Source organism: Penicillium canescens (genome assembly GCF_028828765.1).
Source record: "Penicillium canescens strain IBT 15451 chromosome Unknown utg000008l_segment0_segment0, whole genome shotgun sequence".
Taxonomy (NCBI): Eukaryota; Fungi; Ascomycota; class Eurotiomycetes; order Eurotiales; family Aspergillaceae; genus Penicillium; species Penicillium canescens.
Window position 1 is genome coordinate 805,082 of NW_026703970.1, and position 18,774 is coordinate 823,855.

Sequence of the window (18,774 nt, forward strand, 5' to 3'; positions counted from 1 at the left end):
TATAAAGAACGTAAATCCATCCTCTATAATGCACTACGGCCTTCCTTAACTCACTGCACTACGCACTACTACCTTAATTCTCCTACTTATATCTTCGACCTCTAGTATATAGTCGAAGAATATATTTACTGTCAGTATGAAAGCCAAATATGCAACTTTGACTGTGATCTTCCTCGACCTTGTCACAGCATCGACTAAGGTGGAAGTTGATGGACATGAAAATCTTGAAGGTATATGTTAGGAGAGTCTTTCTCAATAAGGCCTATGCTAATACCCTTTTAGTTTATAAAAATGGAGAATGTGACTGGATAGACCCAGATTGCAAAACCTGGGATTTCTTCAGTTGCGAATGCAAGGACACCAACAACTACGTCTCTGAGAGCGAGCCTAGAGACAACTCCCCAAATCCATACAACAATGACCTGAGCTACCGCACGTGGACAGGCGGTAAGAAAAAATGCCAAAAACCGGATAATCCCAACTGCCTCGTGTGGAACAAACATACATGCCAATGCGACGGTGAGAGGAAGTGCGATCACTACGATCCTACTTGTAAGAAATGGGACTGGGATACATGCACGTGCACGAGTGGTGACTGTAGTAAAGAGCAATGCTGCAAGGACATCTGGGACAAGGAAAATTGTACGTGCACAAAGGGCCCGGTGTGCCCGAACCGCCTTGCTTATCCGAATTGCAAGGATTCGGACTGGGACTGGAAACTCTGCTGTTGCGTCGCCCCGACGTGCCCCAAGCCTCACTGGTGCGAGGACTGGGAATGGGACAAGGTTAACTGCAAGTGTTGCCACAAGCCTGACTGGTGCGAGGACTGGGAATGGGACAAGCATCAGTGCAAGTGTTGCCACAAGCCTGACTGGTGCAAGGACTGGGAATGGGACAAGCATCAGTGCAAGTGCAACATAAAGTGCCACAAGCCTCACTGGTGCAAGGACTGGGAATGGAACAAGAAACAGTGCAAGTGTTGCCACAAGCCTGACTGGTGCAAGCACTGGGAATGGGACAAGCATCAGTGCAAGTGTTGCCACAAGCCTGACTGGTGCAAGGACTGGGAATGGGACAAGCATCAGTGCAAGTGCAACAAAAAGTGCCCCAAGCCTCACGGGTGCAAGCACTGGGACGAGGTTCAATGCCAGTGCACAGGCTAAGCCTGACTGGCGCAAGAACTGGAACATGGTTCAGTGCAAGGCACAGGCTTCCAAGGTTTTGGGCATTTAGGGTAAGTTAAGTTTTCAATTGTGTTATGAAATTTAGGGGAAGATTGTTTTTCTAATATATTTTCTAAAGTTTGTTACCTAACTCTCAAGTTTTTGAAGAAAGTCAACGGTGGGATTTCATCCCCTAGTGATCGGGTACTAAAAGTGGCTTATTATTGTGGCGTCTTCTATATTACCATACCTTTGATGCTAGTGAAATTGTGGTCTTTCCTAGCTAGCCCTAGGAACAATTTTTCGATGAAATTATCTCTTGTATGGTACCAGGCAGTCACCGAAATGAACCAAGGTACACTAGTGTCAGCCAGTGGAATCTGCGTACAAGCTAGTCCTGAGAATATCGGGTTGATTGGGAGTTGACCTGTGCGTGTATCTGTCGAACCCCTGCTGTCTGCTATGGCGCATTATGGCGCCATCCTTCCAAGTATACTCAAATCACCATACAAAACATAGGGAGGAATGGAAGAGCGATGAATAAGTCTAATCGAAATTCACTACTCCGTTAGTTCGTCATTACGTCTCATCCTTGACAAAATAGAATGCTTGTCACTCACCACAGCTCAGATCGCACAAGAAATTAAATGCAATTTCTACTATGCTACCGGATACTAAAAGACCTAAGCCCATACCGAGGTAGTACCAGGGTAAAGGCTTGGCTCCAAACAAGTAGTACGTGAAATGGACAAATCAGTATGATATTGGAAATACATATAGCCCCTCAGTTAAATTTGCTACCAAATTGAGAGAAATATGAGACTTTAGTCAAAGAACAAATAAGGAAGCGTTTATGGCCTCTATGTATCGTTGTCTAAATTCTAGACTCTGTGTCCCCCCCCCCCCGGTCCCCCCAGAATGGGTATTGATATCTTACAAGCATAATAGATCGCTACCGGGCCATATATAAGGGGCTAAGGGTGTCGTTCCATAACTACTTGATGTGCAACTAGCGAGTATAAGCAATACTTGTAATTAAAAAGTTTGGTGCTGAAAATGGTCTGAATAGGTAGAAGCCAAAATCTTATAACAATACTTAGCGTAAATTTTAAGGGTTTAAATGGTCGTCCACGCCTTCAAACACATGATTGCTCATACACTTGCAGGCCTTTTTTAACAGAACGTCGGGCAAGCTGAAGTGTCCGATATATACGGTTTGTTCAAATACAGTCTTCGTGTTGTGGCTCAATGGCCACAGCACCCATTCAAAGAAAAACCAAGTAAAAAATACATCGATTACTTTACACGTATTCTAGTTCAATCGTGAGTAAATTGGTGCCATTAAGTCAGAACCCTTTTTTACTGTGGAGAATCATGCGTAACGCAGGCATATATAAAGACTATCAAACCTCTATATTAAGAACGGTTCACAAAGACAGAATCGGGACAAGGTTCAGATGATCGACCATATACGTCACATAGCCAATTCTAGATTTTCAGGTCGCATAGTCCATAATTAGACTGGGTCCAACCGTGGCGGTGGGCTTGCCGAAACATCAAGGTGGGGCCAGCAAAGCTAGTGCGCGTAACAAGCCCGTGATAATAAAGTAGGGTTTTAAATTGATATAGGCTTCCATGGACCAATTGATTAAGCACAATTTTTCTGAATTAAAAAGTTGATGTGTGCTCTTCTTATAGTTGTATTTGCAGGCAACTGAAAAGATATCACTCGGGTCTCTCTGGCCCTCTGGGCCCAGCTCGACCCAGCTTTTGCATAAATCCAGGTCTTGGCATCCATATAGCTGCTGTATAATCAAAATAATAACCATAATTAGGATGTTTGCACTGTTTATGACCCAAGTTGGACCCCGGACCCAGGCTGGGTCGGGGACTTCGACCCAAAACCCAACCCTGGCTGGGTCCGGGGTTGGGTCCGGGTTAAGCTGGGTCATGCGGAAGTCTAAGTATGCCAAGCATTTCCCGAGAAATTGGGCTGGAATCTCAGACTTAGTTTGAGCAAACCGTTCAGCGGCTCCTAAACCCTTGGGCCGTGAGATCATTTTGATAACCTATTCCTGCGCCGACTGCGTGGTTCGCTCGACAATTCTAGATGCAATAGCAATTACTAACCTATGAGATAAATACAGTAGTTCTCAGAGATCAAGCCGCATCGTGGGGAGGCGATTATCATTGAGAGCTAGGAATGGTATACTCCTGTTTAAATTAGTTCATAAGGTTTTGTGACCGGCAGAATGTATTATATAATAGGAGGGGGTGGGGGGCTGGGGTGTTGCTAAAACCTATCATGCCTCATTGTAGATCCCGTCTATGAGAACTTCTTTCAACCAAATAGACATCCCAATGCCAATTAGACAAACCTGGCTTAAAGCAGATTTGGGCAGGATAATGGTATACTATCCCTAGCTTGCCTAGACCGAATGGACGCTTTCATATTAGTGGTAAGGCTATAATTGACTGAGTCTAGATTCGGAACTATGAGGTTGTGACAGTACCATGTGGCATTCAACTCAAGCTTATTACCATGTATCCAAATCTACGGTTAAACTTTCCGCGAAACAATATTTTCGAACTCTAGGGCGGTTCGAATTAGATCAACGGTTCAGGATACGGGCCACAGGATGTCTTCAACCAATTTGACAATGAAACCAAAATCCAGCCGCATGAGGTTGAAGCTTAAAATACAAAATCTTTTGGCATGGATTGCCATTGCGGAAGTTTTTAGTATACTGCATTTAGAGTCATAATGATGACAGACCTACATGGGTATTTGAGGTCATTCTATACAAAAATTTGAATCTAGACTCGATAGACTCTTAATGAGTTCATGGTAACAAGGATGACTAGTGTCTATTTCATTTTGCCTTTTGTAAATTTCTACTATATAAACACTACTTGCACAATACCAAATGATGGTCCAAATCTCAGCCTGTGCTTATCGAAATACAAGGCACTAATAACACAAAATCTACGTCCTAGAGCCTGTTTGAAAATGAAGTCTGCCTTTATCGTCCTCGCTACCATTCTACCACTGGCAATGACAGCGGCCACGCCCGAATCGCCAGATCTTGGTTTCATCAAAAAGGAACAGGAACTGGGTCAGGGTCAGGGTAGAAGATGCGAGCTTACTACATTTAAACAGATTAGGCAGGTTCCCTGTCCGGGCGCTTCACAATTTACAAGAGGCCCTGGCGAAAAGTTCTCTATCATATGCTCGTTTCCTATTGGTCTCACGTGAGTGATCCCTATCTATGTTGTTATTGTTTGCATTATATCAAGCTTTCAACTGATAAGTCTTCAAACCAATGCTTTATTAACATGGCAATAGGACATGGTTTAAGACAGAAAATAGAGAATGGCTCCGCAATCTGAACGGCGCTTGTAAGCGTAAGTTTTTCTCTTACGCTCTTTGCAGAATTTATGGCTTTCCAATTTTCTAGTCATGCTACTCAAATCCTGTCCTTATCTAACTAATTGAAATAATAGCCGGTGAACCAGGTCCTTTGCCAAAGTGCGATATCTAAACGTTCACGCGTTTCCAAAGCCGAAGCCAGATCCAATCAGAAAGGCCGGGTCATATGGCCTTTCCATATCCCTAAGAATGAGATTAATGGTTGGACAAGTCTGCTTCTATTTTCTTCAAAAGTTATGTTGGATGATTTTTAACTTTTACTACTTCCCGCTACCATAATGTCAAATTGTCTATCAATTGGTTGGTCTTACTAGGTGCCCTAAACTCCTTTATCATCAAGTAAAGTGAGCACCTATATAGTGGGGGCGGATGAAGTTTGGCACGCCGTAAACAGAGATGGATTGACTAGGTAAGCTCGTCATAATGATAACCAGAAACACGGGAGTAAGGTGAATGTTGGTAGGATAATAGACCCGAATAGGTCTAGAAGACTAGTGATAGCTAACATGTTGGTTTTAAATCTACTATATGTAACCATCGGTAACGTATTTCACATGCGAGCGGCGCACACAAGCGAGCGGCGCACCCCACGAAGCCTATCGATTTTAAATGCATTTATCTCAACCAAAACGCCATTAAATTCAATAAGCTAAAAACGTGTTCTATTAGGACATGTAGTCAATTTATGACCCTGCATTCTATATATACTGTACTTCGGTAAGGCTCTCGTACGTGGCTACAAATGTGTCGGAGCGGATTCTGCCTCACGGGGTATTTATGCTAAAACTGCTTACACTAGCTGCGCTGCTAAGGTAGAGGCCTCTAAAACTAAAAGGCCTTCTTCGGAAGCTATTTGCCTTTTAGATCAAGTCCTTTTTCGCTTCTTCGTCTCGTTTTAAACGCGTAATTCGCTTACTTCTTTCTCAAGCAAAGCTACCGATTATATCGTAATTTAGTAGGCCTTTAAAACCTAATTTATCGCGGAGTTAAGCGGGCTCGGTAGGCTTTTTAAGCGCTAAAAACGAGAGCAAGAAGCGAAAAATGACTCGGTCTATAAGGCAAATACCTTTCGTAGAAGGTCTCTTAGTTTTAGAGGCCTCTTTATTAATAGCGCAGCCGGAGTAAGCAGTTTTAGCATAGGTCTCCCGTAAGGTAAGACCGGCTACCGCGCCTTTATATCCGCGTACGAGGGCCTTACCGAAGTGTGGAGCGTGTAGAAATGAAGGTCATAAAAGAAATGCATGTCCAAATAGACCTCCTTTCTAGTCTATTGAATTTAATGGCGTTTTGGTTGAAATAATTGCATTTTAATTATTTACATGGAGAGAGGGTGGCGGCTCGGTAGTGAATTACATTATGTATATGCAAGTTTTCATGTCTCGTACCTCCGCTACTTGAGTACGAAAGCGCCAGCCAAGACCGTCAATTGAAGCCAGTCGCGACAACAATCTAGGTAGATCGACTAGGCCAATCATATCAACACATTACAGCCCGCAACAGGCCATCCATGGGCTCCCAACTCCAATTGCATTGGACCAGAACTGCGACAGGGGTTCCGTCCAAGTATCCGAGAGGCTCCGCGGATCCACTCCGCCGCAAATTTACAGACGGCCCCTGAAAGATGCATGTCAACCAGAACTTGTGCTCATAAGGCTGTGCCGATCGTGATCATCATCCCATCCGATCAAGGCTGCAATGGACTTGTGTAGCGAAGCACCAATGCTCTCGGATTGGCCTTGTCTGCCCCGGTCCTCCGATGCCATTTCAGAATAATTATATGGATATGGCCCTGTTACAACTCCGATTGCCTGTGGAGCACGCGAGCAGTCAAATTCTCAGTCTCACGCTCCTGAATTTTTCTCCTTTTCTCTCCTCTCATTTTCTTTCTTAGCGGGTTGCGAACAGTCCCCCATGTTGGTCACAGGCAGACCAGTATGATTTCCACTCGTTTCCACCATCCCCAGCGCTTAATACTGGCTGTGTTGGTACTGTCGGGTCTCTGTTCCAAATTATTGCACATATACCAACACCGCTCTCTACCCCTATATCTGCTCGCTTTATATTTCCCTACATTCTTTATTGAAGAAGTCCTTCTTTTTGGGATAGTATGGCTTCTATTATATACAACCTCCGGTCGGTGGTCGGTGGCTGCAGTTGTTATTTCGGCCCTTCTCGCGTTCGTTTACCGTTTCCTCTTTCAGTCCAAGTACCATGCGCAATCCCACTAACATTAATCCACCTCCAGATTGATTGACCTAGTAGCAACGGCATCGCAAATCAGTTTTTATTCTTCAACCGGAAGCGAGATTCGATGGGATGATGCCCGTTCCGTGGGTGCCAGTCGCCAGGGAATGAAGTTGATCTTGAGCGGGATGGCGACCATGCTCGCCGCCACAACTGCCATCGGGGTTGCGTCGTGGCTTTCGGCTCAGGGAATCTGGAATCTGATGAGCCGTTGGCTATGCGCCTTCTTGAATATCAAAGGAGATACGAAGACATCACATTCGCAGCAGTCTGGCCCTTCGGGTTTGAGGAGTCTATACTACAATAGATCGCGCTTTTGGACGCTTGTTGGGAGTGGTATGACTCTCGGAATGTGGCTCATTCGACCGGCCATACCCTATAATCATATGACCGGAGCTCTTCCGTTCGTCATGCTCGGTGAACACTCTCGCACCCGTCGGATTCCTGTCGACTCGTTTCCTCTACCTTCATTGCTGGCTGCGGAATTCTATGAACCTGCCAAGGGTCATTATAAAGGATGGGCGCCGACAATGGACGACGCTGGTAACCGTGGCTATGGCAATGATAAGCCTGCTTGGGCACAGGGTCCTTTGCCTCTGGCGTTCGAGAGGTGGATTGTGCATCCCGAAGCTAACATGACCGGGATTACGAATACATCTCGAACTGAATTATCCGAGAGAGACGATAAGGGTGATCTTGGTCACCGGAATAAGACGACTGGGCCACGACAATACTTTTATAACCCTAGTCAGGACCCCCTGCGCATCACCAACCTCGATTTAGATCCACTTTGGCCTCTGCAGGAGGCATTGAAAGATCACGCTATCCCGATCAACCACATCGTCTTCGTGTTTTTGGAAAGTGGCCGGAAGGACCTCTTCCCTCTCAAGACCGACTCTCGTCTTTATGATCAGATCCGTGAGACATACGACATCTACTCGGACGAAGATGTAGAGGACTTGCATGACAAGCTCTCTACGATCACGCCATTCGCAGAAATGCTCACTGGAGAAGAATCTGGCTTTGGTCAATCTGGACATGTAAACTCCGAATTTGGAGGTATCAGTTTCGACGGGATATTGTCTGGGAGCAGCCTCAGCGCCAAATCGCGTCTTGTCAACTACTGCGGTCTTGGTCCACTGCCAGTGGACTTCATGCATGAGAATGATATCATTCCATACCAGCCGTGTCTGATGCACATCATGGATCTATTCAACAAGCGCAAGAGCGCCTTATCCCGCTCTGAGGATTCCACTAATGATCCCCGCGAGCGGGAATGGCAAACTCTCTATGCGCAGTCTGTTACTGGAGGGTTCCAGGAACAAACTGAGCTTATGAACTTGCTTGGTTTCAATCAGTCTTTGTACTCTGAGGATATTGATATTACCAATGCGAAGTACTACCATGATGATATGGAGAAGATCAATTATTTCGGGTATGTTGTTACACCCGTGGTCCCGCTCGTTTGTCTATGCTAAGGCCATTCAGCTACGCCGAGACCGAGGTAGGCCCTTATATCAAAGACATGATCAACGAAACTCTGTCTCAGAATAAGAGGCTCTTCCTCTCCCATTTCACTAGTACCACCCACCATCCCTGGGGTACACCCGAAGACTACCACCGCCAAAAGTACTTCGGACACAAACACCGATCACAGCACGAAGCAATGGACGACTTCCTCAACGCAAACAGCTTCGTCGACTCCTGGCTAGAAGAACTAATGGAAATGCTTCAGGAAGCGGACATCGCCAACGAAACCCTAACAGTCTTCGTGGGAGACCAGTAAGTCCAACAAACCAACCCAATCCCCTCCCAACAAATACAAAGACCAAAATCTAACCCCAACCCCAGCGGCCAAGCCTTCCGAGAAGACTGCCCAGTAACAGGAACCTACCAAAACCCACACATAAGCAACTTCCGCGTACCACTCCTGTTCCACCACCCACTCCTACCGCGCCTACACCTAAACGTAAACGGGAGCGCAATCTCCATTCTGCCCACAATCCTCGACCTACTAGTAACAACATCCTCCCTGAACGAAGCCGACTCAATCATCGCCCAGGACCTAATGAACGAATACGAAGGCCAATCCCTAATCCGACCGTACCGCGACTCGCACAACGGCCGCGAAGCATGGAACATGGGCGTCATCAATGCTGGCGGGACGATGCTCAGTGTTGGATCGGCAGCTGTGCCGTGGCGGTTGAATCTGCCATTGAATAATGACTTCGAGTATCGGTTTACGGATCTAGAAAGGGATCCGTTTGAGCTCAGCCCTGCTACGGCTTGGTCTATGGGGGTCTTGCTGCGGATGTTTATTCGAAGTTTGGGCCTGAGGCTGTGGATTGGGCGTTGAAGGCGGAGAAGGTTGGGCTTTGGTGGGTTACTGAGCGGAAGAAGTTGTGGAACTATGAGGATGAGGAGGAGTGAGGAAGTATTTGATTGAGTAATTGGCGGTTTGGGGTTGTTTTTTGGCATGGTTCACTGCTGGCTGTGGGTCTCTTCTTAGATTTGTGATGGATTGGCTTTCTCTCTGCTGTGTTCTGTACGATAATAGGGTTGGGGTTGTTAGACCCGCTGTATATAAAGACACGAATGCCATGACTGTTGCTCTATCATATTTTCAGTGCTTCACACTTTGTTGGTGATGAATTGCTGGTAGGCGAAACTTGATGACCCATATTGCGGGCGCGCAATGGCCCTATATATATCGAGTAGTCCAGTTTCCAAATGTGAGCAAAGTGGCACAAAAATCTATTGTACTAATATCATTGGCCTTATATGAACATCAGGAATACAAAAGCCCTAAATAAATTGCATAGATAAATTCAAGGTAAGACAAAAACTGGATATTGTACGACGAACCAGGGCTCCAAGCCACCAAAACCACGCCACAGAGCTTGCTCCCGCCGCAAACTACAATACTATTGACAGAGGAACATAGAAAAGAAATAGCATTGTCTCAATCTAGTTCATCAATTCCTAGTGAAAACCGTGGTGCAATCTATTCAAAATCCAGGGACGGCGAAACTAGCCTCAGCACCCATGCAGGTACCAAACTCAAACTGTCACTGGATCTAGAACAAAAGGAAAAATCAAGATAAACAGCGTAGGAGAGACCCATAATATTCCCAAGACGGTTCTGAGTCTTTTGCTATTGGCTGACGGAAGCAGCTCTGTTGACCGAGGAATGTAACTGTACTGGCTGGAATGCGACCTTGCAAGAGTCATGATGTCGAAGCTGCCCTTTGCTATCTACTCCCGTTGCCACTTGTAGGTAACTTTCGATCGGAAAATGGTTCTATTGGTTGCATTTGGTCGTCTTGGTCAGTTCTTGCTTTTTGGAGGAGCTCCTATCTAGGGGATATGTTCACCCTGGAAAAAGTATGGGTTCTTTTTGTAGATCTGAATTGATTTACTCCCCTTTTAAATAAATGGAGCCATTATACGAACCTGTTGAAATGTACGCAGATAATCATCTGGATCATAGATCGTACCTGAACTCTAGATTTCCCCTGTTCTGGTGGACCCCGGTCTACTTCTCCATGTGGGATCTGTCCAAGACCCACCTGTCAAAGTGCTACATGTACATGTACCGTGAATAGACACAGATAAGTTAGAATCTTGGAAAGGATTTCCAAGGATCCATCCTTTCTGAAAGGCAATGTAACGGTTGAGCGCTGGTTTGGTGCTCAGCTATCATATAATATCAAGACAATTCCTCTGTTGGACTCTAATCTTCTACATTTGATCTATTCTACTTATTGAGACTCAATTCCTCCAAAATTTGTCAAATTTTAGTCGACTACATTCGTCCTGAGAATGCGCTTCCTCACCACCAGTCTGTCTTTGGTGCTGGCATCAACTGCCCTTGTCGCCGCTCAAAGCGTAACCATCACAGCACCAAGCGGTAACGAGCAATGCTCTTCTGTGCCGTAAGTCCCCAATAATCCAAGTTTCCAAATACAAGCGACTCTAACACGCAAAAGACTCGTCCAAAGTTGCGTCTCAATAATGCAAAAGGGCCTCGACAAATGCGCCTCAAGTGACTGGGACTGCAAGTGTTCAGGCGCAGCCAACATTTTCGGGTAAGTACACCAACCACCAACAGCATACTTCCATTCCACCTACCCAGATAAAAAACTAACACATCCAAAAAGCTGCTATGCAGACTGCGTCGGCGAAGACCGCGTATCCGCCGAACTCCTTAGCGAACACGACTGCCGCACCGCCAACGCATACGACAAGGGACGATCCACCGTTAATGATGTATATACAACTCCCAGTCCTAATGCCATTGAGGCTACGCCTACAGATGCTACTACGACTGCTTCAGCTACGAGCACTAGTGAGCCGACTAAGTCTTGGGGTGAGGAGAAGGCGGCGCCGTCGAAGGGAGCTGCTGCGGCGAGGCCTGTTGGGAGTTGGTTGGCTCTTGTGGGATTAGGGCTTGGTGTTGCATTTTGAGAGTTGGGTATTTTGTTTCTATATCATCACGGATTAAAGCATTAGAGTTAGGTAATTGGGATCTGTTTGGGTTGTCTGGCGTATTCTCTAGGTTGTGAGCTGTAGGCCTGGGGGTTAGAAGCTGTTACTGCTCTGAGGCTGTGATACTCGTTCGTTTACACGAGTCTCTTGAGTTTATAGATAGACTGCATATCAACCTAGACCATAGTCACGTGATGTAATAGCCTGCAGGAACACACTCCAATGTGTTTGTTTACGCCAAATCACACTGTAGAAAAGAGACGTTTTAAGTGGACTTATTTAAAATACTGCGGAGACTTAGACGTACAGTAGTATACTAGGTAAGGCTGTTGGAAGGGTCTACCAGACGCTAGAACCTTTTGAAATAAATCCCACAGCGATCGTCTCGCGCTGACGAAGCCTCTGGCAGAAGGGTCCACCGGGAAATTAAGACGAAGCCTGAGAAAGGCCTCCGTTTCAACCCCTTCCCTGCGTCACTTGGGCCCAATTATAACTGGCGCTTGACTGTACGGCGGCCGTTATTGGCCCCTCGGGTGGCAGGGTCCTGAATGATCAGATCCGCAGACCTCTTGCCCGTCTGGGCGCTTCACCTCCTGTCTCCCTTCTTCCCTGATGTTATACTTTGTCACTCATTAGAACCATGTTGCTTTTCAGCGTCTTACTGGTATGGCTATGCCAGACTGTGCTGGCACAGTACTCCAGTGATGACCTCTTCTCCTTCGTTACGGTCCGTGGTCGCGAATTCCCGCCATTTAACTCTCCGCTGACGCCGTGTTAAAATTGCAGCTCCCCGACGTAAGGGCAGTGAAATTCAACATCGAGTACCACAATCGCGAGCGCGTTAGCCCCGGGTACTGGTTTGTCTCGCCATACCTACACATCGACCCCGACCCACCGAGCAGTCTTTACGAACAATACCAGATCGGTCCGCACATCTACGATGACGAAGGGGTGCGTTTCCCACTATTCCGTGAGGCAATCCCACCAACTAACTGCGTTTCTCGCATTATAGCGCCTCGTCTGGACCGGCTCGCAACAGTTCGATAACCGCAATGTCTTCGATTTCAAGGTTACCAACAGTCTTGGCTCCGACCCGCACCTCTCCATGGTGTTGCAACACTCGTGGGATGGAGGAGAGGACTCTGGCTTCGGAATTGTCTTGAGGAATGATTATGAACAGGACCGAAAACTTCCTCTGCGACGCGACCTGGGAATTTTCGACATTCACGAGTTTAACATACGCCCCGATGGCAAGTCCGCGCTGCTTACCATCTACCTCTCCCATGAAATTACCCTCGAGGAATTTGGCCGCCCTGGTGAGCCTACCTGGCTCGAGTCTGGTGGATTTGCGGAGATCGACATGAACACGGCCGAGGTGATCCAATGGTGGGATTCATTCAATCGGATTCCTCTTTACGAGAGTGTCCATTATGGCCCGGGCTCGGCAGCGGAAGGACACCCAGGTTGGGACTATGTGCACATCAACTCTGTTGACAAGAATGAAGCCGGCGACTACTTGATCTCGGCGCGATTCACCAATACTATTTATATGATCTCTGGCATTAATGGAGACATCATGTGGCGACTGGGCGGAGCTTATACTAATTTCCAGCAAGACTTTACCTTCTCCAAGCAGCACGACGCGAAATTCGTGGAATCGAATGGAACACACCATATCATTTCTTTCTTGAACAACGCATCTGACGAGGAATTTAACGAGGAGAATATGTCGTCGTCTATGTTTGTGGAATTGGATACTGGCGCAAACCCAATGACCGCGCGTGTTATCCGACGCTACAACCGCCCTGACAGCGAACTCTCGAGACTCCGTGGAAACACCCAGCGGCTCCCGAACGACAATGTGTTCACGTGCTGGAGCAAAGGAGGCTATATCTCTGAGCATGGTGCCGATGGAGAGCTCTTGTTCACAGCCAACTTCACTTCTCCCCGCTACTCGAGCTACCGGGGATACAAATTTGAATTTACTGGCCGCCCCAACACCCCGCCCGATGTGGTGGCCTCGGTGTCTGGCACCGATGAGACCAACATGGTTACCTCGTTCTGGGTCAGCTGGAACGGAGCCACCGAGGTCGCGACATGGAACTTCTACGCCCAAGCCTCTGAATTCCACTTCCCCGTGCTCATTGGATCGACTCCTAAGTTCGACTTCGAAACCATGTTTGTTAGCGCTGGTTACCTCGACTGGGTATCAGTCGAGGCCGTGGATGTCAACGGCACCGTCCTTGGCAAGTCCGAGGTGCATCGCACCAAGTACCCCAACTGGAACTCCGTTGGGTACAAAGGACAGCCAAGCCAACCCCGCCCTAACGATCCCTCGATCATCTACCAAGCGAGCGACAAGACCGGCGGAGACAATGTCATGGACGAGGCTGGCCGTACCTCATCCGATGCAATGGACACCCAAACCCAAAAGACCATCCAAGTCCTCAACCACTCTTACGAGGCTATCCGCAACATTGGCGGTCTATTCGCTTTCATTTTGCTTCTTTGCCTGTTCTGTGGTGTTGTGGCAAGCTATCTGGTCATTCGTGGCTGGCGGGTCCGGCTGTATCAGCGCCTTAAGATGGAGGATGGATTCCCTGAGGAGCAGGCGCACCTGCGATCTACACATCATGAGGATTAATGTGTCAAAAAGATGACATGTTTGCATTATTTGCGGGAGTTTTGTATATTATATCGTTCTGGGGAATGTGGAACGCAGCCCAATGTGTATATAGTACTGGGAACTGGCTTCATTGACGACCTATCTCAGGTATCTTGGTAATTCCAAAATATTTGGATCATATTAGATCTACCTCGAGTGTATTTGATGTTTGTGCTGTGTGGGATAAAATCTCGGGAAAGATCAACCTATGAGGCTCCCCGCACTAGCAAGGGTTGGCTGATGCTAAATTCGCGAACTCCACAAGCTTGTATGCTTCAAGCAACTATGGCAACCCGGGCTGTCCCGGATCAATGGTGACACAAGGCGAATGAAGAGACGCGAGAGACACAAAATAGCCATGACTAGCTTGCCAAGTGGAATTTAATTGCCCGGTGTCTATTTTTGCAGTTCCAGAACCTCCGGCGTGCTACTGGCCCACAATCAGATCTGGAATATCTCCGAATGTTTGACAGACTCGTAAAACACCCCGCACGACGAGACTCGACGGCGTTTTACCCCAAAAAAGGTGCGTCCCCTCGATTCTGGCCCACAGCTGTTACTTGATAAGAATTCAGCAAGGGGATTCCCGGGTTTCGGGAATAAATGTGGCAATATTCCCGAGAAAATTATTCCCGAAGATTCTTTATATTTAGTCACCGTGACTCAGTGGCGGTTTCTTTGTTTCCTCTCTTTAAAGCTCTATTCCAATTATCAATTGTTGTTTTCATACATTTTGACCACCCAATTAATACCCACCATGCCCTCAACCAGCTTATGCCAAGAGGAGGCATGCCTTCCATACAGCCTGATGGACGACTACAGCGAAGGAGCTCACCCCCAAATCCTAGAAGCTCTCCTACGAACAAATTCCACACAACAAGCCACCTACGGAACAGATGAATACAGCGACAATGCGAGACAATTGATCCGAAACAAGATCGGCTGCGCCGAGGACGAAGCCGATATCTTTTTTGTTCCCAGTGGCACATCCGCGAACCTCATTTCAATCGCCAGCTGCTTAAGACCATACGAGGCTGTTATTACTCTCGAGTCAGGACATATTGCGTGTAAAGAAGCCGGTGCAATTGAGGCAACCGGACACAAGCTTATCCTTGTTCCTGCCGTCGATGGGAAGATGACACCCTTGAATCTCCAGAAAGCCATTCAGCAGAATCAATTCTTCCCTCATATGGCCAAGCCTCGCCTTCTTTATATCTCTAATGCCTCGGAGACTGGAACTGTTTACACGAAACGCGAGCTTAGCAATTTGTCGGCGATTTGCAAGCAGTCAAACCTCCTGCTTTTCATGGACGGAGCTCGAATCGGAACTGCGCTTTGCTCTGTTAAGAATGATCTCACGCTCCGCGATATCTTCGAGATGACAGATATTTTTTGGATTGGTGGAACCAAAGCTGGTGCGCTGATGGGGGAGGCAATCGTCGTCAAGCAGCACCTGGCCGAGGGCTTCGTCTTCCACCTCAAACAGCATGGTGCCTTGTTGGCCAAGGGACGCATTTTGGGAGTTCAGTTCATGGAGCTGTTCAAGTCAGATTTATTCTTCACATTGGCTACGCATGCCAACCAGATGGCTCAGAAGATTTCCATTAATCTTGAGAAGCTTGGATATAAGCTTGCTGCGGATACGGAGACAAATCAGGTGTTTGTTATCCTTCCCCAGGAATTAGTTCGGAGACTGCAGGACAGATTCCGTTTTTATACTTGGGAGCAGCTTGACGATGGGAATGCGGTGGTTCGTTTCGTGACCTCTTGGGCGACGGATGAGCTGCAGATAGATAAGTTCAATGCGTGGGTGCAGCAGTGGACTGTGGCAGCCAAGTGAATTACCACTTTCCTGCTATTGATGGAATGACCATTAAAATAGACGCATTAATATATAATATAACACGAAGTCAAGATCATGTCGATGTTCAAAGTTCATAGCGTAGACCGATCACCTGATCGCCCTAGCCACATTCGGACGTTGCGATATGTCCCGAAGCTCAATTCACGCTTCCTTGCGCATCTGTCTGCTTCTTTGTTCGTCAAAAATAAATGAAAGTAAACATAATGGTCCAATTGCGCTCCTACGTTGATCCGACACGCTTGGCTTCCTGATATACCCGATACATGGCCGTCACTTCTTCATCTACCCCAGGTCCACCCACTCGAGTATAGACTCGATGCGGCTATCAATATCATGTGATGCTTGTCGGTGAGTATTATCAGGAAGTCTTACTACATGACCTGAACTGATCAATCGCTCAGCCAAGCAAAAGTCAAATGCGTCCATGAGGGACAACCACCGTGTCAACGCTGCCAAAAGACCAAAAACCAAGAATGCAGCCTATCAGATCCACGTGTCGCAAGAAAGAGCTCAAGAAAGACCACCGTCTCATCAAGAAGTCCAAGAAAGCGAAAGGCCTCATTGGCCTTATCGCCAGTCCTCAGGAATACAGATCGAGTGACCCCTCAGAATGCCAGTGCCACAGCGGCTCCAGATGCGGATAACCCCATCGCAGCATTGTCACCAGCGATCGTAATCAGCGCAGTAGAAACCTACAGAAAGAAGTTCCCCATTACCAACTTTCTGCACTACCCTTCTTTGATTTCCGACATATCCGCCAACGTCCACTCGGTCGATTCCGTTTTCGTTGCCTCGGTTCTTTCATTGTGCGTCCGGTTCATGAGCAGTGATGAACTCAAAGAAGAGGATTTCTATGCCGACTATGCGCGCAAAAATCTGGCCCAGCGCGTTCTTGAAGCTCCGTCGCTCTATCTTGCCCAGTCGCTTGTGATGATCTCATTCTATGAATGGGGCACTGGACGACCATATCAAGCCTGGATGTACAGTGGTATGTCTGAATTTCGTGGATACAAATATAGACTGTTCGCTGACAAGCAGCAGGAATGGCTACCTACATGATCCAATCACTTCTCAAAATGGCAGATGACAGCATGGAACACAACCCGCAAGAATTCCACGCATCGCAAACACAATACGAGCAACTCGTCCGGACCTACTGGTGCTGTTTCGCGCAAGACTGCGAACTGAGTTCCGGAGCACGGCAACATTTTGCACTTTCATTCTCTCAAATCTCTGTACCCCTCCCAATCAGCGATCGGGACTTTACTTTCAATCATATGCCCGCTAGAAGGTTAATGCCCGCTGATATGAACAAGGGGTGTGCATTGGCCAGAGGCCTGACAATTGAGCACGGCCTCACAATTGTAACTCGAGGATTCGACATTTTCGTTCGAATTTTGAGATTTGCGAACGAACATCGACGCGCGCTGGCTTCTATGTCTTCGGATGATTCCACGACATCGCCGTTGCTTTTGACGTGGCAGGGATTAAAAGAGGAACTGGATGAATGGAGGTTTCTCCAGGATAATACCGTTCGATATCCCGATACTAGTGTTCAATCCCACGTGGCTCTTGGGTATGGAGAGCTCTTCGCATATATCAATTTGGTGTATTGCATGAGGTATGCATGCCATCCATGATGAAGTTGTGATTTCGATACTGATCTTTCCGAAGCATACTATTCCTTCACCGCGACCGTTTCTTATCAAATCTCAAACCCCATGCCGACGTATTTCACGACACAAATGATGAAATCCAAGGCGAGCCCGATACAATCAAACAACTCTTCGAAGCAGCTCAACAGATCGGAGGTATCCTCTCGGCCCTCGACGCCTCAGGCGCACCGGTTATATCACCATACTCAGGCTTCAGTGTCTTCGTCGCTGCCCATATCAACATGTACGGAACAATCGCCCCACAACGATATCCCGGGGGACCGGAAAGAGCGGAAGAAGAGAAGAGCAGAAACCTCGTCTACCTCGAAAGACTAAGTAAACTTTGGCCGGTTGGTCGCAGCTGGGTAAGACTTCCCTTCCCTTCCACCATGACCATCAACCATAAACCATCCATCCTAACTAACAATAAAAACAGTGGCGAACGGTTCAAGAAGCAAACCGCTTCTACGAAACCGTAAAAAGTAATCAGACACATACAGACTCAGGAATGCACAGTCCGCGACGCTTCGCACTGGCAGGGACACTGGACGAATACGGCGATATCCGATCACGACCGAATAGAGATGCACACGGGACTCGAGCGGCGACCACCGAGTCGGGCGATACTCATAGCTCACATGCTGCTCATGGGAGGACATCTCCGTCGCCCGGTCTGCAAGGTGATTCTAATTTGGATAGTGCTTCACTTGGTGGCCATCATGATTTTGAAACTGATATGTTTCAATGGCCTTTTATTGATGCTTCTTGGTCTACGGGATTTGATGCGGGGTTGGATGGGCTTTGGTATAATTCCGGGCTTTTTGATCCGAATCCTTCAATTCGATGAGTGTGATTTTGGGTAGTTGTTATTTCTGGTTAGGTTTTAGTAATGGTTTAAGTGGAAGATACTAAGTGAGATAGGGAGAAGATATTGACATATGAAGTGAAGTCGCAACTGAAAAACACATGTACCTAATTGAAAGGCATTGGTTTTTTAGAGCATCATATGGACTTCTGATTGGCTAATATACGCCTACACATCAAAGAGCCATCACATCCCGCCATTGGCCGGTCATTTTACGAGGATCGTTAAGCTTATTCCTGCAGGATCAAAAAAACATGGAAGCTTCCACCATTCTTCTCTGCACGGCCGTTTAAAGTATAAACCCAATTATCAATCTAGACAAACCCCGAAGCCCAACCTTGGAAGAAACATCGAATCACACTCACACATGACGTATACATTCAACCAAATCAACTGCCCA

At 47.1% G+C, this 18,774-nt stretch overlaps 7 protein-coding genes across 7 annotated transcripts; all 7 read left to right on the forward strand.

Moving 5' to 3' along the window:
- Positions 1-136: 136 nt before the first annotated feature.
- N7446_011169 (uncharacterized protein) lies at positions 137-1,163 on the forward strand (the record flags this gene model as incomplete). The annotated part of the gene is made up of 2 exons (XM_058519911.1): positions 137-230; positions 283-1,163. 2 exons carry the CDS (start codon positions 137-139, stop codon positions 1,161-1,163), a joined length of 975 nt encoding a protein of 324 aa, XP_058367435.1.
- Positions 1,164-4,173: 3,010 nt separating this feature from the next.
- On the forward strand, positions 4,174-4,705 carry N7446_011170 (uncharacterized protein; the record flags this gene model as incomplete). Its single annotated transcript, XM_058519912.1, has 3 exons — positions 4,174-4,415; positions 4,510-4,562; positions 4,668-4,705. The coding sequence occupies 3 exons, from the start codon at positions 4,174-4,176 to the stop codon at positions 4,703-4,705; spliced, it is 333 nt and encodes a 110-aa protein (XP_058367436.1).
- Positions 4,706-6,527: 1,822 nt separating this feature from the next.
- N7446_011171 (uncharacterized protein) lies at positions 6,528-9,267 on the forward strand (the record flags this gene model as incomplete). The annotated part of the gene is made up of 5 exons (XM_058519913.1): positions 6,528-6,799; positions 6,839-8,272; positions 8,326-8,619; positions 8,689-9,136; positions 9,163-9,267. The coding sequence occupies 5 exons, from the start codon at positions 6,528-6,530 to the stop codon at positions 9,265-9,267; spliced, it is 2,553 nt and encodes an 850-aa protein (XP_058367437.1).
- A 1,392-nt stretch (positions 9,268-10,659) lies between these two features.
- On the forward strand, positions 10,660-11,304 carry N7446_011172 (GPI anchored serine-threonine rich protein; the record flags this gene model as incomplete). The annotated part of the gene is made up of 3 exons (XM_058519914.1): positions 10,660-10,772; positions 10,827-10,925; positions 10,998-11,304. The coding sequence occupies 3 exons, from the start codon at positions 10,660-10,662 to the stop codon at positions 11,302-11,304; spliced, it is 519 nt and encodes a 172-aa protein (XP_058367438.1).
- A 661-nt stretch (positions 11,305-11,965) lies between these two features.
- On the forward strand, positions 11,966-13,969 carry N7446_011173 (uncharacterized protein; the record flags this gene model as incomplete). Its single annotated transcript, XM_058519915.1, has 3 exons — positions 11,966-12,052; positions 12,112-12,276; positions 12,338-13,969. The coding sequence occupies 3 exons, from the start codon at positions 11,966-11,968 to the stop codon at positions 13,967-13,969; spliced, it is 1,884 nt and encodes a 627-aa protein (XP_058367439.1).
- A 778-nt stretch (positions 13,970-14,747) lies between these two features.
- On the forward strand, positions 14,748-15,830 carry N7446_011174 (threonine aldolase family protein; the record flags this gene model as incomplete). The annotated part of the gene is made up of 1 exon (XM_058519916.1): positions 14,748-15,830. One exon carries the CDS (start codon positions 14,748-14,750, stop codon positions 15,828-15,830), a length of 1,083 nt encoding a protein of 360 aa, XP_058367440.1.
- A 182-nt stretch (positions 15,831-16,012) lies between these two features.
- N7446_011175 (transcription factor domain-containing protein) lies at positions 16,013-18,470 on the forward strand. The gene is made up of 5 exons (XM_058519917.1): positions 16,013-16,202; positions 16,256-16,842; positions 16,896-17,475; positions 17,529-17,874; positions 17,946-18,470. Exons 1-5 carry the CDS (start codon positions 16,171-16,173, stop codon positions 18,354-18,356), a joined length of 1,956 nt encoding a protein of 651 aa, XP_058367441.1. The 5' UTR covers positions 16,013-16,170; the 3' UTR covers positions 18,357-18,470.
- Positions 18,471-18,774: the final 304 nt, after the last annotated feature.